Consider the following 23,215-nt stretch of genomic DNA (forward strand, 5'->3'; position numbering starts at 1 on the left):
GCATTACATTGCATAAAATATTTACATTTTCTTGTAAACTTCAAATCACAATGTTGGAAAGTATATATAATTTTCGTTATTATATTGATGTCGTGGAAAAAAGATCTTTACAGGAATCAGTCTCATCAATCGTATATTGTTACAAGAAATAGGCAGAAGCAGCAGAACAGACTAAACATTTTTTAGCAAATAAATTGCAACTATTTAAGACTTAGGTAGATGTACAAATATTGTTAGCTGAAAAAACCTTATATACATATTAAGCTATTTTTCAATGAGTATACATAAACTCTTAAGGGTCGGCAACGCGCATGTGACACCCCTGGTGTTTCAGGCGTCCATAAGCTACGGTAACCATTTACCATCAGATGGACGGTATGCTTGTTTGCCACTATCGTAATATAAAAAAAATTCTATGTAGTTGGTATCAACTCTAATGCCGCCGCGCCGTCTCTCAGATTAGTTTGGTTTGTTAACGCTGTTACAGTCACCAGAGTCAGTAAAGAATATTACACACAAAGTTTTATTGATGCCAACCAGACAAACTCACGACTTATTGGTGGAAGTTGTTGTCGTCAAGCACTACATTCTTTACTCTATAATTTTTGTATATACATATTTAAGGTGCTATTAGAAACGAAGGCATATGTATTCATATGTATACTAGATTCGAAATGATGACTCGTAGATAACCATTTACATGCTACTGACCTACTAAAGAAAAATAGTGCATCATTAATAATAAGGAATACAAAAGGCATTGTTGTTATTTTTACATAGATTCACCTAATTGTGGATACTCGACTATTTCGGTCCCTTACAGTTGTACATAAATAGATAGAGAAGAGAAATATTAAACAAAAATAGATGAAATGTAACATGACTTGTAATTTTAATTGATAGACTTTCCAAAATTAGTCTTGCTGTAGTCTTGATGGAAAGCAAACGTAGATGGATTTCAAGATGCGAGTTTCTTTTTTCCATAACTTGAACAAATTGAAAATGTTGCCAAATAAGATATAGACGAAAACTGATATGAATGCATAAGATGAAGGAAGTACCAAAATCACCCCACTCGGCCAGATCAAGAGCACCAATAAATGCTGAAGGGATAAAATGGTGGGACCAGTATGGAGCATCTAGTATACCTAGTACATCCACCTTTGATCCAAATGTTTATGAACATGATAAAACTTTAGCTACCGATCATAATGGTATAGAAAAATCCTTCGAAGACAAATCGACATGCACCGATGCACTTAATGCACAAAGAAATATTGCATTAAAAATATTTGAAAATCCAATGAACGCTGATATTAAAGACCCGAAGGATAAAGTTTTAAAGAAATGGAGGGAGCAGCTATCTAGAGCGAAGTACGAACAAGCAAGAAAAGCAGTCATTAATTCACTGAAAGAAAAATTTAAAGATGTCCCCCATTCTAATATACGACCTATAACTGGCGGATATAAAACAGATAATCGAAAAATAGTTCCTACGATTATTATAACTGGAGACAATGTTGAAGGAACATCAAATTTGAATGGGAATCGAAGTGGCAACACAGACGGAAATTTGGACTTTGTACGTGGTAGTTCTAGGGTTCAAGTTAGTGATGATACTGGCGAGGGTGCCTTGCACGCGAAGAGGCTTCAGATGGGGCCAGGTGGTGAACTGGCACAGTGGAGGCTTGCTCCTCGTGGCAGTAGGGCGGCGGGCGCGGAGGGCGGACTACGTGGGCTTGGGAAGGAAAACATGCCGGTAAGTGATTATCATTTATTAATACTATTACCGTATTCGTTAAATATTACGTACCACATTACTACATTCCTATAAATGACTTGAAGATTCTGATATTCAACATGTTAAGTAACAATTTTTCTTTTTTTTAACAATGTTTTTCTTGAATATGGTTTTCAATGTATACATACATACATTGAAAACCTTAAGTCTTATACCTAAATCATTTACTAGGTCTTGTAAATGGTGATTATTTATTAATTAAAATATTATGCTTAATTTCTGCTGTGGCTAATAAAAATTACGAACCTAAGTAACCATATGGACTTTTTAGAGATGTACGTAAGCCCCTAAACAAAAATGGGGAGAATTACTTCGTTACACAAAAAAATTGTGCAAAGAAGTGTATCCGTTGTAAACCATTGTAGGTACGAGTATATGTAGTCGTGCATTCAAAAGTGGGAATAACCGATAGTCATGCCATCACTGTCTAATCGGGAACAGGGATCTACCCTGTTTTTTTTCAAACCCCGTATTCAATAAATATTCCGAACGAATTCATATACAACACACACATTTTATTGTGACATAGCAGTGAATCTTTATTTTATTACTGTTTTATTTTAGTAATCATCTTCATGCGATCCCATATGAAGCAAATACATATATAAGTCTTTTGATATACTCGATAAGATCAAAAAGATAAAGAATTTACGTATTACTTATATTAGTCACAGAATCGCTAATCCGTACTAATATTATAAATGTGAATGTGTTTGTCTGTATGATTACCACATATTCCAAAGACCTTCTTAGGTCCGGCTATTACATATCTCAATCGCCATCTAGTCTCAAGCTAAGAAAGGTTTGTGTTATCGGTACAAAATAACTGTTACAAATACATAGTTACATTTTTTGTAAATACATAAATAATGAAAACAATGAATAGAAACCAGACCAATATATGTCATGAATCCAAAGGTCTGTACCGTCCGAGAAATCGAACCCGTTGGAAGTAAATAGGCAGACCGCGGACTCCATCAAGATACTTGCAAACTACTTTCCACAATACAATTTCTACCTTGTTTAAAAAAACATTGTATCAGCAAGTACCATAAACATTTATTTTTAAATAGAGATTTGAACAATAATTGTAACATCGAAGCAGTTTGAACAAAGATTAAAGTTTGAAACAGGAAATATAGCCTAGTTATAGTATATTCAAATTGTCGCAAAACTTTATATATGAGGTCGTTACGAAGAATATTACTATCATGGTCGACAATGGCAGGTGATGGAGGTGGGAGAGTCGAGATTGTTTGATATCAGCCAGCTTGCCAACTAATGTTCCACCGTCACGAGATCACGCCGCGAAATGCACAAATGTTACGTTCGTTTTCCATTACACCATGTAACATTACATAATTTTCTATTGTAATACCTAGTAGAGTAACTTGTATTATTTCCGTTATGCTAATGATTTACCAGTTTACAAGATGAAGTTGAGTAAATTTAATTAACATTAATCGTATTCTTGAATACGAAAGGTTGAAAACTACCCATGAATATAAAGAAATACATGAATAACTATAATACTGACGGTCTTGGGGGTTTAGCGGTTTACCACACCGATTAACTTCCGATGGCCGCGGGTTCGATTCCTCGCATGGTACAAACATTTGTATACATGAGTATATTCATTATTTGCATTACAGATACATATACAGAAACAATTAAGCCACAGTGATATCAACATGCCTGCAGCACTGCCGTGCTGTAATATGCCTTTTTTCAGTAGGCATGCAATTTTTTTATTACAAAGCCGAAGAATTACATATATTATAATAATTATATTATTATTATTGTTATCACCATCACAATTATTATACTTATTTATTTATAATAAATAAAATATGATATATAAAATGTTTTCAACAAAGTTACTCAGTCCATCGAGGTTTATAGTGGTAGTCTAATTTCCTGTAAAAATATAGCTACAAATTAGACTACCAATCCTTACTAACAAGACCCTACTACTACTTACTAGAAATGAGATCTTTAGCAAAAAGAAGACTAGGTTGCTGACTGATTGTTGCTACTTAAACCTAGAATAGACGCAGCTTCGTCATCTGACTTTAACATGGATAACTGTAGATTAAATGCCATTTGTTTACAACATATAAATAATAATAGCTTAGCAAGAATTAATAATAGTTAAGAAAGATAACTGTAATATAGAACTCTTTGTTTTTGATATTGGATAAGTATATCTAATGTTTATCTAGACAGTTCAGTAGTTTTATACGCAGATAATGTGTACTTAATGTACCTAATTACCTATTAGATACTATCCAGTCGTATCTGGCTTTTATAATAACACATAAATATAATATATGTTTTTATGTAAATATGTATATTTTTAATTTTTTTGTGTTTGAAAATGGAATGGTGCACTCGCCTGCGCTAACGGTTTACGCTGGCGGGGCACAAGTGGAGGATGATAAGATGAACATGAGGTCAGGTTAGTTAGCCCATCGTGGCAAATTCACCAGGAATTTAACATGAAGGTTTCCAGGAGGATCCGCGTGGAGGCCAACCTGAAATGGTTCATTGCTAGAAATGGGATCGTTAGTCTACATTATTAACAATCCCCTTCCCCACATATATAAATAAATAGGCAAAGTTTTAGGATATTTGATACGCTATGAAGAATTTATGAAATTTATTATTGACAGAAAAATAGATGGAAAGAGTGGGAGTGAAAGATCTAGGCACAGTTACATTAAGCAAATCAAAGCGTTGTTATAAAACTTTATAATACTAATGTAGACAAAAAGTAAATACCAAGATATCTAAATAAAGTAGTAAATAATCGTTAATACTCTTTTATTATACCGCCAACAGAAAAAAACAGATGGCCTACCTACCTGACCTGGTGGCAAGTAGTGACCGATAAGTTATCTATCTTGTTTGAGTTGTTTAACCATATTTTGAACAAACAAACGATATTACCTGGTCACTGTTAGGTAATCACTATTATTAAACACGAAAACAAGTGAAATACTTAAAGAGTGATTTCAGATATATTAGAGAATAGAATAGAATAGAAGGAAAGAGGGTGTGGAGGTTCGAGCCCACAGTTCCGTGATAATGATATTAGTTGATATATTGATTGATTAATGATGAGGGGGTTTTGCTAAATTAAACCGCCTTGGTTGAATGCTACTCGAACACTGATTTTCATTACTGAAAGATATGTAATGAGGTGAAATGCATTGAGGTGAAATTGCATGTGTAGGCAATTGTGTATTGTACAGTAAGCAGGCACGTGCCGTTGCCCGTATAGAAGGGAAGGGAAAACCAAAACAGTATTAGACTGGTTGTGGAATAAAAGTATAATTTATCACATATAAAATTATTGTTCTTGTTGAAAGTATGATGAAATCAATAATAAATTGTATTTACTGTTATATTCAGTGAATATCCATCAGATACAGCTATATCAATCATTATCATTGCCTTGCCTTCATCCCATTATTTGTGGTCGGCGTAGTATGTCATTCTCTTCCACTGATCTCTATCGGCCGTCATATCTGAGTATACTCTTCTTTTATTCATATGATCTTCACAGAATCCATCCATTTTTTTAGGGCTTCCTCTCCCTTTTCATCCAACCACGTTCATATTATACACTTTTCATAAGACATGACCCTCGTTCCTCCGCATAACATGCACACACAGCTATGTCTATCAGATCAAGGAAAATGTTGGAGTCGTGGCAAAGGCAAAGGAAAATGGCAAGAACTTCACCAACAAAGTTGCGGATCTTAATTTATGAATAAATGAATGAAACGGCGTCGATCAAACAGTTAGGCTGACCAAAACTATTACAGTTTCTTTCGGGATTTAATAGGTAAACAGAATGGACTAAGAAATTCTGGATTTACGGTTTTTGTTTAATTCTGCTACTATTGAATGTGTGTCTCATACATATTCAGTGCCATAAAAATATTCAGTGCTGAAACCTGACCACCGCTATTGGAAGCGTTTAGAACCTAGAGCAGAGTACATACAGTCAGTAGTCAACAGTATACAGTATAAATTATAAAAAAGAAGAAGTTAATACAAATTATATAAAATTTCATGCAGACCTTCCATTCCTCTTTCTTTATTTTTTTACCACTGAATTACCGGTTATTGGTAGTAATATAAGTAGGTATACGATTCTTTATTTCGCTCCTAATGAATAAGTTCGATGGACTATGTGACACGCGTCACGTCGCACGGCCAGTAATAAATATAGAAATTAGTGGGAGCAAATAATTTTACTTCTATCTGCCAATATTTACATTTATTTTCTCCGTCTTATTCTATTTTCCTTCTCTTTATTTCTTCTGTTTTTCCCGCTCTTTCTCTATTTCATACACATCTATGCTTTCCTTTTTACGCCATGTTCCACTTCGTGCAACCTATGCAAATAATATGGCGAAAATATTGACTATATATTTTTTTTAATTGGGACAAATCATAAATCGTTACCAGTCACTTTGACAAGACGGTGGTCTGAAATTGGGATGTCCTGCTTAAATCAAGACAGTTGGCTACCCTACAAACAACCCTTGTGTACGTGACGAGCGTAGCGTACGAAAGTAACATTCCGCTTGGTCAAAGTTGAAATAATTCACGTCTGAGAGTAGTGTACGTTAACGATAATTCAGCAATCATATACCTATAACAATAATAATATTACTATAACAATACAGTACAGTTGTACAGACGGAGCTGTGTGAGTTGTCCAGACCAATTCATACAGCTCCGTCTGGTACAAAGCTAAAACGACCTTGTGTTATGGGTACCAGATAATTGATGATAATACTTTCAAGTTTATTTTATTTCAAGCCCATTACTCACTAAACGATTACTTGAATGACGATCGTGCATGGCAATTGTTGTTCATGCACGGGATTTTCATTTAATGTTAGACATAGGCACCTATATAAATATACATTGTAAATAAATTTTTAAAAACTGGTTTTTAAAAATAATATTCAGTTGAGTTTCTTGCCAGTTCTTCTCAATTTGATCAATAATATATATTGAACAGGACGGTAGGGAAAAATTTATAATATAAAAAAATTACGTTCATAAGCGGCTAAAGTGTCCTACATGAGTAAATGATTTTTGAATTTGAAGTCATTACAGAAGCCTTAACCTTAATAATGAATTTAACCTTAAAATTAAAATTAAACATAAAAAGTAAATTAATTATGGCCGAATTTCGACCACTAGGTACCCACTAGTATCTTCCCGTAACTCTGACAAAAGTTTAAGAGGAGAAGGAACACGTTGGAGTTTTTAGCTGGTAAGTGTCCGGCAGTGCCCGTCGATCTCCCCCGGGGCGGGCGGATCTTCATGAGAATTTTCCCCAGATTAATAAAAAAGGATGCCCACTAGTATAGGTCGTATAGACAGTTTTAAATTAGTTTCAATTCTAATAATTTTCGGGCCATATACATATATAATCTCGAACATGTATGTACATATACATATATAGTCTTAGTTAATCTGTGGTTTGTTATAAGTATTGTAGTTTGATAAAGTGTTGTTTTTCATGTTTATCTATGTAGGTGTCTACAATGGATTTAAGTATTTTTATATAAACAATGAAATAAAACACTAAGACTTGCACAGCACATTCTAAAAGAGAAATTATATTCTCCCATATAAATGCTTTCTATTCTATTATAACATAGCCTATGTATAAATAAAACACTGAAAGAAAAGAAATCTTGCGCAATTTAGTTTCTTCTTATTCTACATCAGGTGAGACATCTGTATTAAAAAAAAACTAACTAAATATTCTAGCATTTTATTAATATCTCTGGCAAGGAAAGGTAAGGTAATAATAATAATAATAATTTAATAATAATAATAAATGATATAAAATTATTTTACTTCTTTCACTTTCACTCGCAGATAGATTATGTTATAAGGAACTGGCTTCTTGTATGTTAGAAATTCTGTTTATTTTCATTCAACGTGAACGAAATAACAGCCAGTAACAGCTAGTTGTGTATAACAACATTGTTACTCATTTAGAATTATTTTATTAGTTTTTCTAAGATATCATTTATTCGATACATAATTCATTATTAAACTATTTCTCAATGAATAATATATACTTTTAATTGCTATTGAAGAATTATTAAAGCACTAAAAATATGGAGATGATATTAGGTCGTTGCACTAATATATCGCCGTGATTTGCATACAGGCTACTGACACCTATCTCGCAGATAAGCAAGTTATCGTGCACCTAAAATTTTATGAAAAATACACTGTATTTTCACAGCAATACGTATCAAATTGTATGTGATATAATTAGTTATGCAGTTGCATTGAATTTCCTCTGCCAAGAAGCTATCAGCGGATGTTTTAAATTAGCTAATGCCTATTTATATATTTTTATCATGTATATATTTATATTTTTATGTACAATAAAATTATTTACAACTAAAGCTTTTAAACAATTTATGCACACATTAAATAAATAATAACTTTATTATTTACTAGCTGTGCTCGCGACTTCCTCCGCGTGGAATTTAACTTTATTATTATAAAATATAAGTAGTCTAAGTTACTCCTTATTACATCAGCTATCTGTCAAAAAAAGTCCCGTCAAAATCGTTCCAGCTATTTCAGAGATTAGCCGGAACGAAGAGACACACAAAAATTGTAAAAAATGTTATTTTGTTATATGTATCGTATTTATATTATCCTGGACCAGACCCGACTGGAGTGTCTGTTTGTAATATTGAAAAAACTGTTTTTACTACATGCTTATGAATATAAATACGATACATAGACCAAAATAAGATATTTTACAATTTTTGTTTGTCTGTCTGTCTTTGCGTTTGTTCCGGCTAATCTCTGAAATGGCTGGACTGATTTTGACAGAACGTTTTTTGACAGTTCTTTATAAGATCCAAATTAAGAAGTTGCAAAATAATGCAAAATTTACAATTTAAAATTATCGTCAAATACAATGTTAGTTTCAATAATAGATACATATAATGGGTACTTCCGGCACAACTAGGACATAGTTATAATCTAGACGCCTATTTATATTAACTAAGTATTACCATTTATTTTTTTATTATTTGACATATTATAATTACATTTTTATAGTTATTGCCAGCAATATCTCTTTTTTCAGCTATGCTCGCAATACAATATAACTTTATGTCACATTGAAATCTGTCCTTTGAGTCGTCCAAAGGACATACACAATTTTGCAGTTATAGTGTTAGTATGAATCCTTAATTAGTCATAATTTAAAATACATAATTAATCATATTGTACTTAAGTATAACATGAGTCATTAAAAGATTACATAAAAAAAATTGAAATAAATTCCAGTGAAAATAAGAATCACCAAATTATAAATACTACTAAATTTGTAAGTCATCTAATTCGATCTAATCTGTTAATGAGTCATTGTGTTAGGTAATGAAATTTTATCTAAGTCTTTAATACCATAGACGTTAGTTTAGCGATACAACATGGTTTTGTTTGAAATAAACAAAAAAACTGGTACAACAACGATTGTAATTTGTAATATTTCGCGCATAGAGATTTTAGTTATACCTATTTAGATATTTAGTAAATTAAATATACAACTTATAAAAAAAGTTCAATTTTCTTATGTAATTTAGAATGGCAACAACTTTTTGCGTAAATAAAAAACATAATTAAAAAATATAAAGTTATTTTTTTTAATGGCAAACAACTTGACATCCCATCTGATGGTAAGTAGGAACCGTCATCTGTACCTATACATATATACAGTTGACACATTGGTATCACAGTTTTATACAAAAAACAATACTTATAATTTGTACAGATTTTTTTTAGATTTGTGTTTGTAAATAGCGGCTGATATATTTAGTAAAATAAACCCCAAAAATATTATAAGTACCTAATATATAAAAAAAATATCATCTACTTCAAAATTAGAATAAAAAAAATGTGTCCATGGTAATTAAGCAATCAAAATAAAATCAAAATATGTTAAAATAATGTTTAATTATGTGTCTAAAGTAGTTTAAAATTTCATCACAGGATAACAAACTAACTTACTTTCTCATTCTTAATATTAATACAGATTATGTACAGACTGTATGATATCTATAGTATCTACACATAGATTACATTATCTATTAATTTAGTATGTAACGAGGATACTTAGACATACGATGTAATCAGTAGATATCAAGAGACGCACTAGAACCTTATCAAATCAAAATAGTACGTATGTGGACTATAAATGGCGGAAATAGGGATGATGATGACTTTGAAATTATCTTGATGGCAGATTAATACAGAAACTAGGCTATTGGTATAGAGTATGGAGGCATATTAAATCTATAATGAGATCATCATCATCTGCTTCTTCCTTATCCCATTTATTTGGGGTCGGCGTAATATGTTTTTCTCTTCCATTCAACTCTCATAAATCTATAATGAGATATGGCCGTATATTGTCATTCCTATGCTACATTCGATTGTACGGCCCGATGACGTATTGTTCAAAAAGAAAACAAAATAAAGAAAAATATACAAAGAAATAAAGCTACCAAAAAACGACATTTACTTTTTAAACACGATTTTTAAAAAGTACATCACGCCGTCTTACTTACACATTGCTTATATATCTAGATATTGTATACTGAAAATCAGAATTTTATATATTTACATAAACACATCCTTAGAACATTATGCGCATATTTTATTAGTATTGTAAAAATATCAATTAATTTTAATAATTTTGTTGTTTGTTAAATCAATGAGTAATGGTAAAAGTTCTAAATTTAAAAACAATTGTTGCCACAGATACAAATTTTCAGTCTTGGATCTATTCGAAATTCAAATACATAGATTAAAAAAACTATTATTCATTATTAAACACTGGGGAAATAATCATTACGTTTAACATATGAGTTTTAGCCACAGTCACGGTTTATGTCATAGATTTGTGGATTTTAATTTTTATACCACTCCACATATAATTGGATAGAGATAATGATCCACAGATTACAAATAATTATTTATAAGCTATAAATCCTTGCCGACAGGTTGCAAATAGACATGTCCTAGACAATACTGGCCGGTAAACAAATGAGTTAATGATCTCATTTGTAATATCAGGTCGGCAAACTGGTTCATATCAGAATGAGAGTGCGTCGCGGCCTAGTAATTTACTATCCCGACTTACAAGGCTCCAAAGGTCATAAGTTGAAATTGGGCTGACACCAAACCTGTCAGTCCAATTCCGACTATTATTACAGTAATCTGTCATATGCTGGTTCGCTTTACGCCATATTGGATTTAATTATAAGCCAATATTTTTCAAATACTATTGTTACATATGAATATGGATCGTTACAGAGCAAGACCGAAAAAGAGATGGATGGACTGTGTGAAAGATGATATGGTAAGAAAGGGTGTAAATAGGGAAATGACTACGAACAGGGATGAATGGAAGAGAAAAACGATGAAAGAAGGGATTATGAGTTGGTTACCATTTTTTTATCAAGTACTTCTATGTGCCCGAGAAAGTGCAAAATTGCGACTCGAAAGGGACACAGCCATTGCATGTCAAATTGACCTCACCGTAGTTCCGTTTAGAAACCGTTGTTACGATTTCGATTACGATGAGCTTATGTGGAGGAATACATCTTCAAATTATCTACCAATGAATTGCTACTCTAATATGTGCTATTAGACCATCTACATTAATCATCTGTACTAATATTATAAAGAGAAAATATGTGAAGTTTTGTTATGTAATGAAAACTCAACAAATAGGTGTTGAAACGATTTTGAAGCTTATTTTATTCAAAGGAATATAAGTATACACCATGGAATGAATTAGTTTAAATTAAAAAAAATAGAGTTCCCTACAATAGTTGTAGGTACTCGTACATCGTCTGGGTGGGATGCTAATCTTACTAATATTATAAACGCAAAAGTTTGTGAGTATGGATGGATGGCTATTCGCTACTCTTTCACGCAAAAACTACTGAACTCATTTTAACGAAACTTTAGAGTAATATAGCTTATACATCAGAATGTGTGTTATTCTGATGCTGCTGAAGTTTCGTATATGTCTATATTTTAAAAAGATATGTAAATTGGTGAAATATAATGATGAATGTCAAGTAAGTGTGATACAGACAAAGTTGCGCCGGTCAGCTAGTAGAGTATAAAGCGCTAACTCACGTTGATAGTGCGTGAGATGAGTAGCGTAATTTATATTAACTATTGCATACTACAAATACATAGATACATTTTTCATTTGTGAAATAAATAATTTTAATTTGTAATTTCTGATATGCAACCGACAAACAATTGTCAATTTTAGATATTTTTTAAATAATAATTTTAAAATCGTCATTTGTATGGTAAATTTGTATCGGAATCCAGATTACTACTTAGAAAATAAGCATTATCAATTATTTATTAATAAAATATTTATATATCTAAGCCTGTTATTTCAATTTTGTAAATAATAAATACAATAGGAAATATTTACTTATCTTATATGCATCTATGCACTTTTTTTTAAATTTATTACAGTTTAAAATATAATTTTAATAGTAATTTTATGTTATTCAAAAATACTATATGTTATTTTTTATATATAAACGAGCTTCCGGCTCACCTGATTGTAAGTGATTACCACCGCTCATGAGCATAGGGGAATTGCAAGTGCATTGGCGGCCTTTTAGAATATAAATTATCTTCTCAAATTTCTTCTCAGAAGTTAAAAGTTCTTCAAGACTTTTTCTCTTCTTGAAAGTATAATATGTGTTTGTGAGAAGAAATAAATAAATGATTATTACATATTATTGGAGGCAACTGTACTTTGGAATACATTTGTATCCTGTTGTACATGGGCGAAGCATATGATTTATGTATCAGATACCCAGTTGTGGAGCAAACACACCTCACACGCAGACAACATGTGCTAACTTATCTACGACCTTAGAACCGCTCACGGAACTGACCCACGATAACGGTAATCTATATTAAGGTCAGCTAAAATTATCCATTAGGATATTAGGTCTCATAGTCTGCTCCAAAAGTTATGAAATCACACTTCAAAAATACATTCGTTTCGTCACCGTTTTTTTTTTCGAAGTATAGCTATAGCTGGCCTTTACAATTTCACCGCACGATAGATAAATAGGCAGTCCCCCTATCAAATGGCCCCGAAGGTGTGCGCGTGTACCCACACGCCTCCACAATGGGTAGGGCGAAATAGGCCGCCTTAACCACAACGAGATGGGGCTACAACATTACAGCGTGGGCCGTCGCCGTCGGAGCCGGGGTAGAATGCACATGCGAAACCTTTGGCTCTGGCATAGGCGCTCGTAGCTACACCGTGTGGTTTTTCGTGGGTAAAATCTCACACACCGTCTCGTACTCCCTTCGGCGGGGTGATGCTCTTTTGAAAATTTTCCACACGGTAAAAAAATAAAAAGAGGAGAGTGCAGATGGCACTCCAAACCCTGTGAAGGTCTTGTGGAGCAGCTGAAGGCCAATTCTCGTCTGACGGATACGACTTTAGTCTTTAGTCTGGGTGATCGTATCTCATGTCTTCGTTGATCCCCATTTGGATCGATCGGAGGGGGGTAGTTCATCTTTGGGATACATTTCATTGAATGGAGGAACAAGGTGTGTTGTTTTCTGAAAATAATTGTCATTAACGCCATTATCATTTTGTTTTTTTCATTTTCTCTTTGGGTTTTAAATTACAGTCTTCATGCCAAGACTGATACGGACTAGAGGAATATGGTATTAAAAATCTTAATGTTTACAAGTTTATTCACATTGAATTTATTCAAGTTTATTTTTCATATAATTACTTTATTTAAAATATATATTTTAAGTTTAATTAATTTAGTTACTTACTTACTTTCCGTAATAAAATAATTACGGTATCCAATCTAAATGTGTCTAAAATTAAGGCAGACATTAGATATAGATTCAGAACAGGTCCTGTGCGTTTTAACTTTTAAATTTTATTAATGTCTACTTATTTATTAAATCCTCTCTGTAACCCATTTGGGAGGCGATCTTTTATAGCGTTAGTTGTTCAGACATTTTTTTGATAATTTTATACCGATTTTTGAGTTTCTGACCAGTTCCTCTCAACTGGACGGAAGGGACAGCGTACAAAATATGACGCGCTTAAGATACCGAAATAAATATTGTTTGATTTGATTACTGTAACTAATAGCTACTTGATGCAATTTCTATTATCTATTTACAGATATATCTGTAAATAGAACAAAAACGAAAAAATAAAAATATATTTAAATAATTGCAATAATAAAAAATCTTCATTATTTGAATAGAATATTCATAATATTTTATGAATACTGCTTTAAATGATATTATCATGGCAAAATATTCCGTTTAAATAATGTGTAGAATTTAATATTATGATATACTAGCTATGTCCTCGGTTCTTTCATGAAATTTATATCCTAAGTGTTATTCTGATTTTTACGCTATATTAATACCGTCCTGTCACGGTCGCCAGTATGTGGACGGCTCGTTTTAGGAACAGAAAATACTAATAATAATAATAAGCTGATTAGAAAAAATATGTTTATTGCTAAAATTTCTAAATATCTAATTGACACAAAAAATACGACATTCTCTCTTTTTAAAATATTGACACAAAAAAGAATTGTACATAAAACCTCAACAGTAAAGTTTCATTAAAATCCATTCGGTAGTTTTTTTGTGAATGTGTAACAAACATCTATCCATACTATATCCATCCGTAATCATAAATTTTCGTTTTTACAATATTATGTTATATTAAATGACATACATTTGATAATTTGCTAATTCATCAGTGATACAATCTATTGTTCAAGTTATCAATACAAACATGGCCTAGGATATTTATATCGACAAATTACAATATCAATGTTACAGGTAGGTACGCCTGTTACCAAGCCCAAACAAAGATATTTCATTTGTTATCGTTGCGCGATGTGCGTGCCTCGCAAAATAAAATTCAAGCAAAATGGTAAACGAAGACGAATTTGTATAGAGGCAAAGGAAATTATTTTGGAGAGCCACAGAGCTATGTCATTAAGCAATTTTGTGGAATTAGAAAAATGTAGGATTGCCACTACTTCCTTATTGATGGGCGTTTACGTTGCATGCAAAAATAATTTGTGCTTCCTTTGCATTTATATTGACTTTTAATTTTATTATGTTTATTTACAAATAAAATTCAAGCAAAATAGTAAACGAAGAAGTGTAGAGGCAAAGGAAATTATTTTGGAGAGCCACAGAGTTTTCATGTAGCGATTTTGTGGAATTAGAAAATGGGCTTTAAAAAAAATCGTTGCTTCGTTTGATCGATTTGTAATTTGTGTTTATTTTTGAGACTATCATGGACTATTAATTCACTAAGAATTAATACCCTGACTTATAGTCTCTAAAGATCATAAGTTCTATTCTTCTCTACATCAAAAACTGAGTGTATCAATTTGTTTATATTTCTCACTGTAAACGATAACTATTTAAAGTTAGATTTAAATATACTCAGCGAAATGTCAATTCTATGTCAGTTATTGCATTACATTGTTACCTACATTGTTATTACTTCAGTTGTTAAAGTTAATTCCACCATCTCTGTTCTAAAATTTATCAAAATTGGTTCTGGCCAATAATTTAGACATAAAACTGTAGTAAACAAAATGACAGAGTTAGTTTCACATTCATAATGTTTGTTAGAAATTTAAAGGTTTTATTAAATTATTTAAGTTATTAATTTGAGATTTGAATTACAATATAATAAAATAAGATACTTCAATAAAAACATATTTATTGAAGTATCTTATTGAGTGTAGTTATAGATATAGTTAAATAAAATAATGCAAGCAATAGCAATTTATTATCTTTCATGGCGTCCACGCCGCCGCCATTGCAACTGGCAATTCAAAATTCAATTCCGCTTAAACAAAACGAAAACTATTCTAGCGAACTGTCTGACTGGAGTGCCTGAATAATGGCTCTCATGTAACTCATCACTGTATACCACAATTCGAATAATCCACTACTCGATTACATACCAATTGCCCACGAATCGAGATCGGCGGTAAGCACCAGTTGGCACAATCGATATACAGAGACGGCATTCCCATTTTTTTACAGCCCATGAAAATTCGCCAGCGTAAAAACAATGTGCACGTGGTTTTAGGCGTTATATCAAGGACGTAACGAGTTCGGTTTTAAGGTATAAGGATATACGATTATCGGTAAAGTTGTCTTGGCATTTTACCGGTGAGCCAAGATGGCGGCTTTGACACGTGACATAAAATATTATTTATGTGCGGCAACTTCGCGAACAGGATGCGACATGCGAGAACGTCACGAATTGCGGAAATATTGCTACCAAAGAACGATTTCTATTCATGACAGATTTATTATAGGATTTTCGATTTCCAATTCTCGACATTCAAGTACTGAACGATAAAATTAGACTTGGGTACATATACTTGTATGTACTGGGCAAGTAATCACTAAAACCGTGACTGTACACTAATATTATCTTGATTAATATTAATTGTGATCTCTGTACACTGGTAGAGAATATTTTAAACTTTTTTGTGTGCAAAAGAATAAATAAATAAATTATAAATTGGAGAGCGAAGTTTTTTATTTGTTAAGTTCTGTTGTTTTAACGACTTAACCAATTATTATTATTGGCATATACAAACTTTTTATACCGGTGATGTAGACAAAACCGCGGTCAAAAGCTAGTTATTTTGTAAGTCTGTCAAACGTTAACGGTAAATGTTTAAGTCTGTAATATTGTTTTTTTCTATAGACATATAATTTATTTGTGTTTAAATATTTAGTTTTTAATAAAACAAACTATTTTTTTAGGTAAATAAAGTAGGTAATATTTAATTTAATATAATGATATATAAATAAGATATGATTCTGTCTTTGAATCTATATTTTTACAAAAGATTGGGCTGAATGGCTTTCTTCTTTGGTGTTCACAAACGGGATAATAAAATATTAGTGAAAAAAAAATACAACCGGAAAAATTCTTAATAGTGCTATTAAAACATTTATAGAATATGTTATAAAGATTAAATTAAAAAGTTTCTGTTTCTAAATTTAACTGTGGTCACTAAACTACTGTTTTTAAATTAATGTTTGACAAACATTTGAAAATTTTCAAGGATTTGTAACTCCATGATTGCTGGTTATCTGTTATCGAAGAAAAGTTTGACACTAACGAGCCAAGTTTGTAGTATATTAGACTGCCTTAAAGCTATTTATTAGCATTTTTTTTATAACACTATAATTCGTGCTTATATTGGTCTTAGAAGGGGTCTACCCGGGCAATTTTTTTCGGATAATTTCTTATTCATTTTTCGAGCATTTTCTGTTCTTTTAAATTGTTCATATATTCAATTTGGTGTTAATAAATGGCAACGTAAGGCGCTGTTCACTTATCAAGTTGAAATTAACACTTACAAAACTGACCATCTTTGCCAATGAAGAAAAGTAGAAATAAAAAAAAAATAAACATAATAGTCTATACTGCGCAGCCACGTGATCATTTAGTATATTCAGAATTTATTTTCTGAACTGAACTCCGTTTCTTTGTACAAGTGGTTCATTTTTATTTACATTCTATTGTACTCACACCAGTATACTCTTCATGACTTACCTCGTTTAGCCGAATGTTACCACTTTCCTTGGCATTCCAATTTCATAAAAAAAAAGACAGGAGTATACGGTGGTGAGTCGTACCGCTCATTATTTAGTGGGTAGCAGATTATCATTTAGTCGTAAACGTTTATTGTGACCCAGTTTGTTGTTCCCTGAACACGCACGATGACTTCCATACAAATTGCATTTCGGCTCAAATTAACTTTCTGCGGCAGTTTGCGATATTCGCTATTGTTGCGCCCAAACAAAACATGAAAACTAATATACCTACCTACCTACCTACTTTCTATAGTAATTTAATACCTACTTACATAAAAAAATGGTTAAAAAACACATAAGAATATTATATAAAATACATTAAATTGAAATACATTGTCACTTACTGGTTTTACAATGAAATCTGCTACCTTAAGGATGCCTTGAAAAAAAAATTCAGCAAAGAGGATCAGACTTACTGTATTTTTATATACCTCCTAGCTGTGCCCAGGGTTTCATCCGCGTGTTTATAGCCTATGTATTATTCTAATATATAATATAGCATTATAGTAAATTTTAATTAAAATTGATATAGTAGTTTAGTTTTTACGTGAAAGAGTAACAAACATCCATTCATTCATCCATACTCACAAACTTCCGTGTCTGTAACTTGGAATTTTGTGAGTGTGGAAATATTAGATTATTAGAATATTAATAAGATTATTTAAATATATTTCCAGTGCCTACATTATGTTAACCGTATTATAATCTTATATTAATAATATCCGTTACAAGAATTATATTTTGCGCCCTTTACAATCATACAGTCACAATATTTTGATTTAGAAATCATTAACAAAAGAAATACTGATAAGCTATCAGCGAGTCAATGACCGAATGATGGCTCCCTGCGATGGACCACATAATCATTTGCGTCATTTTCTTTTTATGTTATTCGCTGAATTACATCTAATATGAATGAATTACAGAACTAAGCAATAAATATTGCGTAAATTTATACAAAAGTGCTCAAGACCGTATAGTATACGCATTAATTGGGTTCTCTTTACAATACTATTAATACCTGATTTAAATACCAACTTGCTGTTCCTAAGTACCGTTTAGAAAAATCAATGGGGCTTTATGGGAATGGGCATAAAAATTTATAATAACATGCCAAAGGATATATTGGAATTACCTTTAAATAAATTCAAAACATCTGTTGAATCATGTTTACTGAGCAAAACCTACTAACTAAACGATTACTTGAATGACAAATGTGCATGGCAATAGTAGTTCATACACGGGATTTTCATTTAATGTTTAATATAGACATAAGATCTGCATAAATACAATGTAAATAAACAGGCTTTTAAAAAAATACAGTTGAGTTTCTTATCAGTTTTTCTCAATTGAATCTGTATACTGTAGAAAAGTAGGGATAAAATATTAATACAAAAAAATACGTTCATGAGAGGCTAAAATGTCCTACAAGAATAAATTATTTTTTATTTTAAATTTATTAATTAATTTATTAATTAATTAAATTAATCATTGTTATCCTAATAAGAAACGCCATTACGTTACATCATGGTAATGCCGTCATTGTCTCTTACCGAGATAGAGTTTGTATAAAATTGACTGCGGGAGCACCTATATCTCATCTATTGCAGCCTCCAAGCAAATTGCATTGTACATTATTTAGCAGTCATCATTTGTCTTTTTATTCTCTAGAAGTTTACTTCTCAACCCTAAGTTTTGCCAGGCGAGATTACTATTTAGCTATAAAGTCGCCTTTTTACCTGTACACCTTGCATCTTGTAATTATATGATTTAATGCTGTAAAATTCCAGTACTTACCTACTACCTAACATAGGACAGTTATTATTATACAACCTTAAATAAACATCTGCTCTATTCTAATAACAGCGTTACAATAGTTTGAAAAAAAGACTCAAATTTCTCTTGACGATTTAAAATGTTCCGTACTAGCAAATTGCTCTACGGAGCCCTAAGAGTGTAGTGGCTTATAATTTATATTCTAACAGTAATTTTGAATTAGAAATAAATAACAAAATTGTATAAAAAAATGATAATGTTATCAGCAAGTCAATGTACGAATGATCACTCTCAATGATTGACCACATCATTTGCGTCATCTTCTTTTAAGTTAATGTAACTGCGTCCGTCAAAACAATTTCTATTGCTATTTAAATGTAACGGCTCGGGATAGAATTTTTAAATAATGATAGAATGATCCTGTTTGCGCTGTAGTAATCTGTAGTAATATGTATCTATGCAAGCTGGATATGTGAACCAAAAGATGAATGAAAAATAAGCCCGACAACAAAAGCATTTCCGAACCGATACGATATTTAAATTGAAGATTTCAATATCGTATCGGTTATATTATTAAATATTTAAATTCTTCATTTTCAATGTGGTATCGTATCGTCATAGAAATGAGCTTATTCCTTCTTAAAAGGTAATTTCATTTGTAATTCTCCTGGTGTTACGTATGCTCATAGACGGCGGTAATCACTTATCATCAGGTGAGCCGCTATAAACAAAATACTATAAACCTATAAACAAAAACATTCCATATATACTAGTACCAAGTATCCCCGGTAGCTGCCCCTCGTGCCATTCTGGAGGACCAAGGAGTCACCCTCCGCAACATGTACTTGTAATGTTACGGAGTAACTTTGTGTATATTAAAAATTATTCCCCCAGCCAGAAACAACTTCGGACTTTCAAAACTTGAAATCTTCAAGAAAAAAACTTAATCCTGCTTAAAAGGCCGGCGACCCACTTGCAATTCCCCTGATATTGCTGGTGCTTATGGGCGGCGGTAATTACTTACCATCAGGTGAGCTGTAAGCTCGTTTGTCCCTAAAGAAGCAAGAAACAAGAATTCTACAATGAAAATGTTAAACGGATGTTAAATCAAGGACAAAGTGAATTGAAATAAACGCCGCTAAATATAAATAATGATAAAAATAATAAATGACTTTATTTGAAAATGCAATTTGGAGGTCATGAGATATCGTGGATCGAAATTAAAAACATTATAGGCACCTATCAGTGAAATGCTTGTGATAAAATTACGAGTGCATTGCATAATAACATTCTGTCATGCAGATAAGATAATTCATACACTAATTATTTTGTTTTTAAGTTTTTTTGCACTACAACTAGTAAGTTGTACAGTGGACTAAAAATATTTAAACTTCAAAACTCTACATATTAGAGGAGATCCGCAGAAGAACCAAAGTGACCGACATAGCCTGCGAATTGCGAAACTGAAGTGGCAATGGGTAAGGCACATAGCTTCTTGAACCATTGGGGCAGTAAAGTCCTCGAGTGGCGACCGCGGACTGGAAGACGCAACGTGGGAAGGCCCAACGATGAGATGTGGACCAACGATCTGGATCGCTGGATGAGAAGAGAAAGCGTTGGATGAGAGTAGCGCAGTACAGATCGTCGTGGATATTTTTGGGTGAGGCCTTTGTTCAGCAGTGGACGTCTTCCGGGCTGACATGATGATGATGATGAACTCTGTATACTTAAATTACTTACTATCGATAGTATTATTCATAGGTATTGTGTTTATACAGCAAGTACTGGCAGAGAAGCTTCTACGTGATATACAAGTATTGCCAAGGGACATACGCGAGTATGTCCCTTGGCGATACTTGAAAATCATTGGTTTACTACTCGAGCAAACAATACACTGAGGTGCTGCCCTTTTGCTCACACACATTATGTTAATCATACGTTTTTTTTACCTACATTGTATTTTGTTAACTGACCAATGTGTATTTACTGTTGTTTATATTGCTGTGCCTTATGTATGTGCCCTTTAACGCAAATAAAAGTATGTCAAATGTAAGTCTGATATGCGGTTTAACACAGCGTTTACCTCAAATGGTCGTGGGTTCGATTCCACTCAACGTTTGCATTTACGAGTATAATTGTTTTTGTTGATCTGAGTGTTTTCTATTTATATTATATATGTATTAAAAAAATATATATCTGTTATTTTGTACCCATAAGACAAGGTGTGCTTGGGGCTAGACGGCGCTGTGTAAATTATCGACGTAATAAGTAAAAAAGTATTATTTATCCAACATAAAAATGAGATACAAAAACACAAAACATTGATGAACCAAATAATAATAATAATAATAACAATGTTTTGTTATTATATTTTCTTTTCTTTCATCTTTTATAAAAGTATATAATACTCATCAACTCGGGCTTTATTATTATTATTGTTTGTAAATATCTAAAATTGTCACGCGAACATTAAAATTATCAAGCACATTTTGTCTTATAACAACAATAACAACACTATAAATAAGTAACAACATTAACACTTTAAAAACAAGTTTTTCTACGTACTTATTAGATCTTGTGATAACCTTCATGACCATGGAGACAGAGGGTCATCAGGGGGTCATGAGGGATTTGTTAATGTAATTTGAATGGCAAACAAACAGACAGCCTACCTGTTGATGGCAACCGTAGTCTATATACGGATATGTTTTCAAAGTATTCTAATGCTGTTTGCCGCAGCTGAACTTTACCTTTACGTGACGATAAGGGGTGAGTGCAGATGGCACTTCAAACCCGCGGAAGGACTTATGGAGCAGCCGCGGATTAACTCTTGCTGATTCGATTCGACTTCAGTCTAGCTCTAGTTCTAGTCCGAAGGGTTTCGAAACTCGGCTTAAGCCGTCGTAATTTTAATTCCCGTTTTAATTGGCCTGGGGAATTTATACGGATGTCACATTTTCTTGTGACGGCCGTGATACCACTCAACTGTTATCTTCAGGACTTTTTCCTTAGAATTGGTAACGTTTGAGTGAATGTCATGTTTATTCTGTAATTTCTCTCTCTTATCCCTTCAACCAAAATATAGCTTACAAAGCAAGTTGCTTGTCGGTGAAATAGGTGAGACTGTAATATCCATACAGGCTACTTTTACAAAGTCTACCGTGTTGAGGCAATGTGTACTTTATTCTCTTCAACTACAATGGAACCCTGTGGCCATTTTATATCCTACTGAATGAATGAATGAGTACTATGAATGAAGATCTGGAAAAGATTATTTTGCGATAAAACCGCTATTTGTTACACAAATTTACACAAATTTATTGTATTTTCTGTTTCTGGTGCAATAAAGAGTCTAAATAGATTAGAAAATAATTGTAATCATTTCAATATTGCATCTTGTTTAGTTTTAGATTTATTGATAAAGGCCTATTCCTGTGATCGACACATTAGTGAGTGAATGTGTTTTTTAAACTTAAAACAATAAAACATATATTATAATAGTTATTGAACTAACCATACGAAATCTCTGTTATTACCGATAATAGGAACGTACTAAAGTAGCGTCAAAGAAAAACAATTTTAAAAATAAAATCAGATGGGTCCTATGTTTAACATGAACCATTTATAAAAAAAACTGTCTATTTGAATTGGCAAAAAAATGAAGGATATGTTTCGTGATGTCTGCAACTTCTTCTTCTTTCTATTCAATAGCAACTAAATATATTAAACCCAGAAGGTGCAACGACTTTATCGCATTTGGTCACATTTTTTAGATCTTTCTTTTACATCTCCAACTATTATGTATTAATTTTAATTAATTATTCTTCTTCTTCTTCTTAGTTATCGAAAGTATGCACTTTTTTATAATTATGATATATGTGA

General features: G+C 32.2%; 1 protein-coding gene across 1 annotated transcript in view; it reads left to right on the forward strand.

Moving 5' to 3' along the window:
* The first annotated feature begins 1,048 nt into the window (after positions 1–1,048).
* Positions 1,049–23,215, forward strand: part of LOC131852010 (rootletin) — a 54,968-nt gene continuing 32,801 nt past the window's right edge. The window contains 1 exon segment of the mRNA XM_059202577.1: positions 1,049–1,759. Within this exon segment, the coding sequence (XP_059058560.1) occupies positions 1,049–1,759 (711 nt within the window).

The sequence above is a fragment of the Achroia grisella genome, unplaced genomic scaffold (assembly GCF_030625045.1).
Source record: "Achroia grisella isolate CSIRO2021 unplaced genomic scaffold, CSIRO_AGI_Agris_v1 utg821, whole genome shotgun sequence".
Lineage (NCBI taxonomy): Eukaryota > Metazoa > Arthropoda > Insecta > Lepidoptera > Pyralidae > Achroia > Achroia grisella.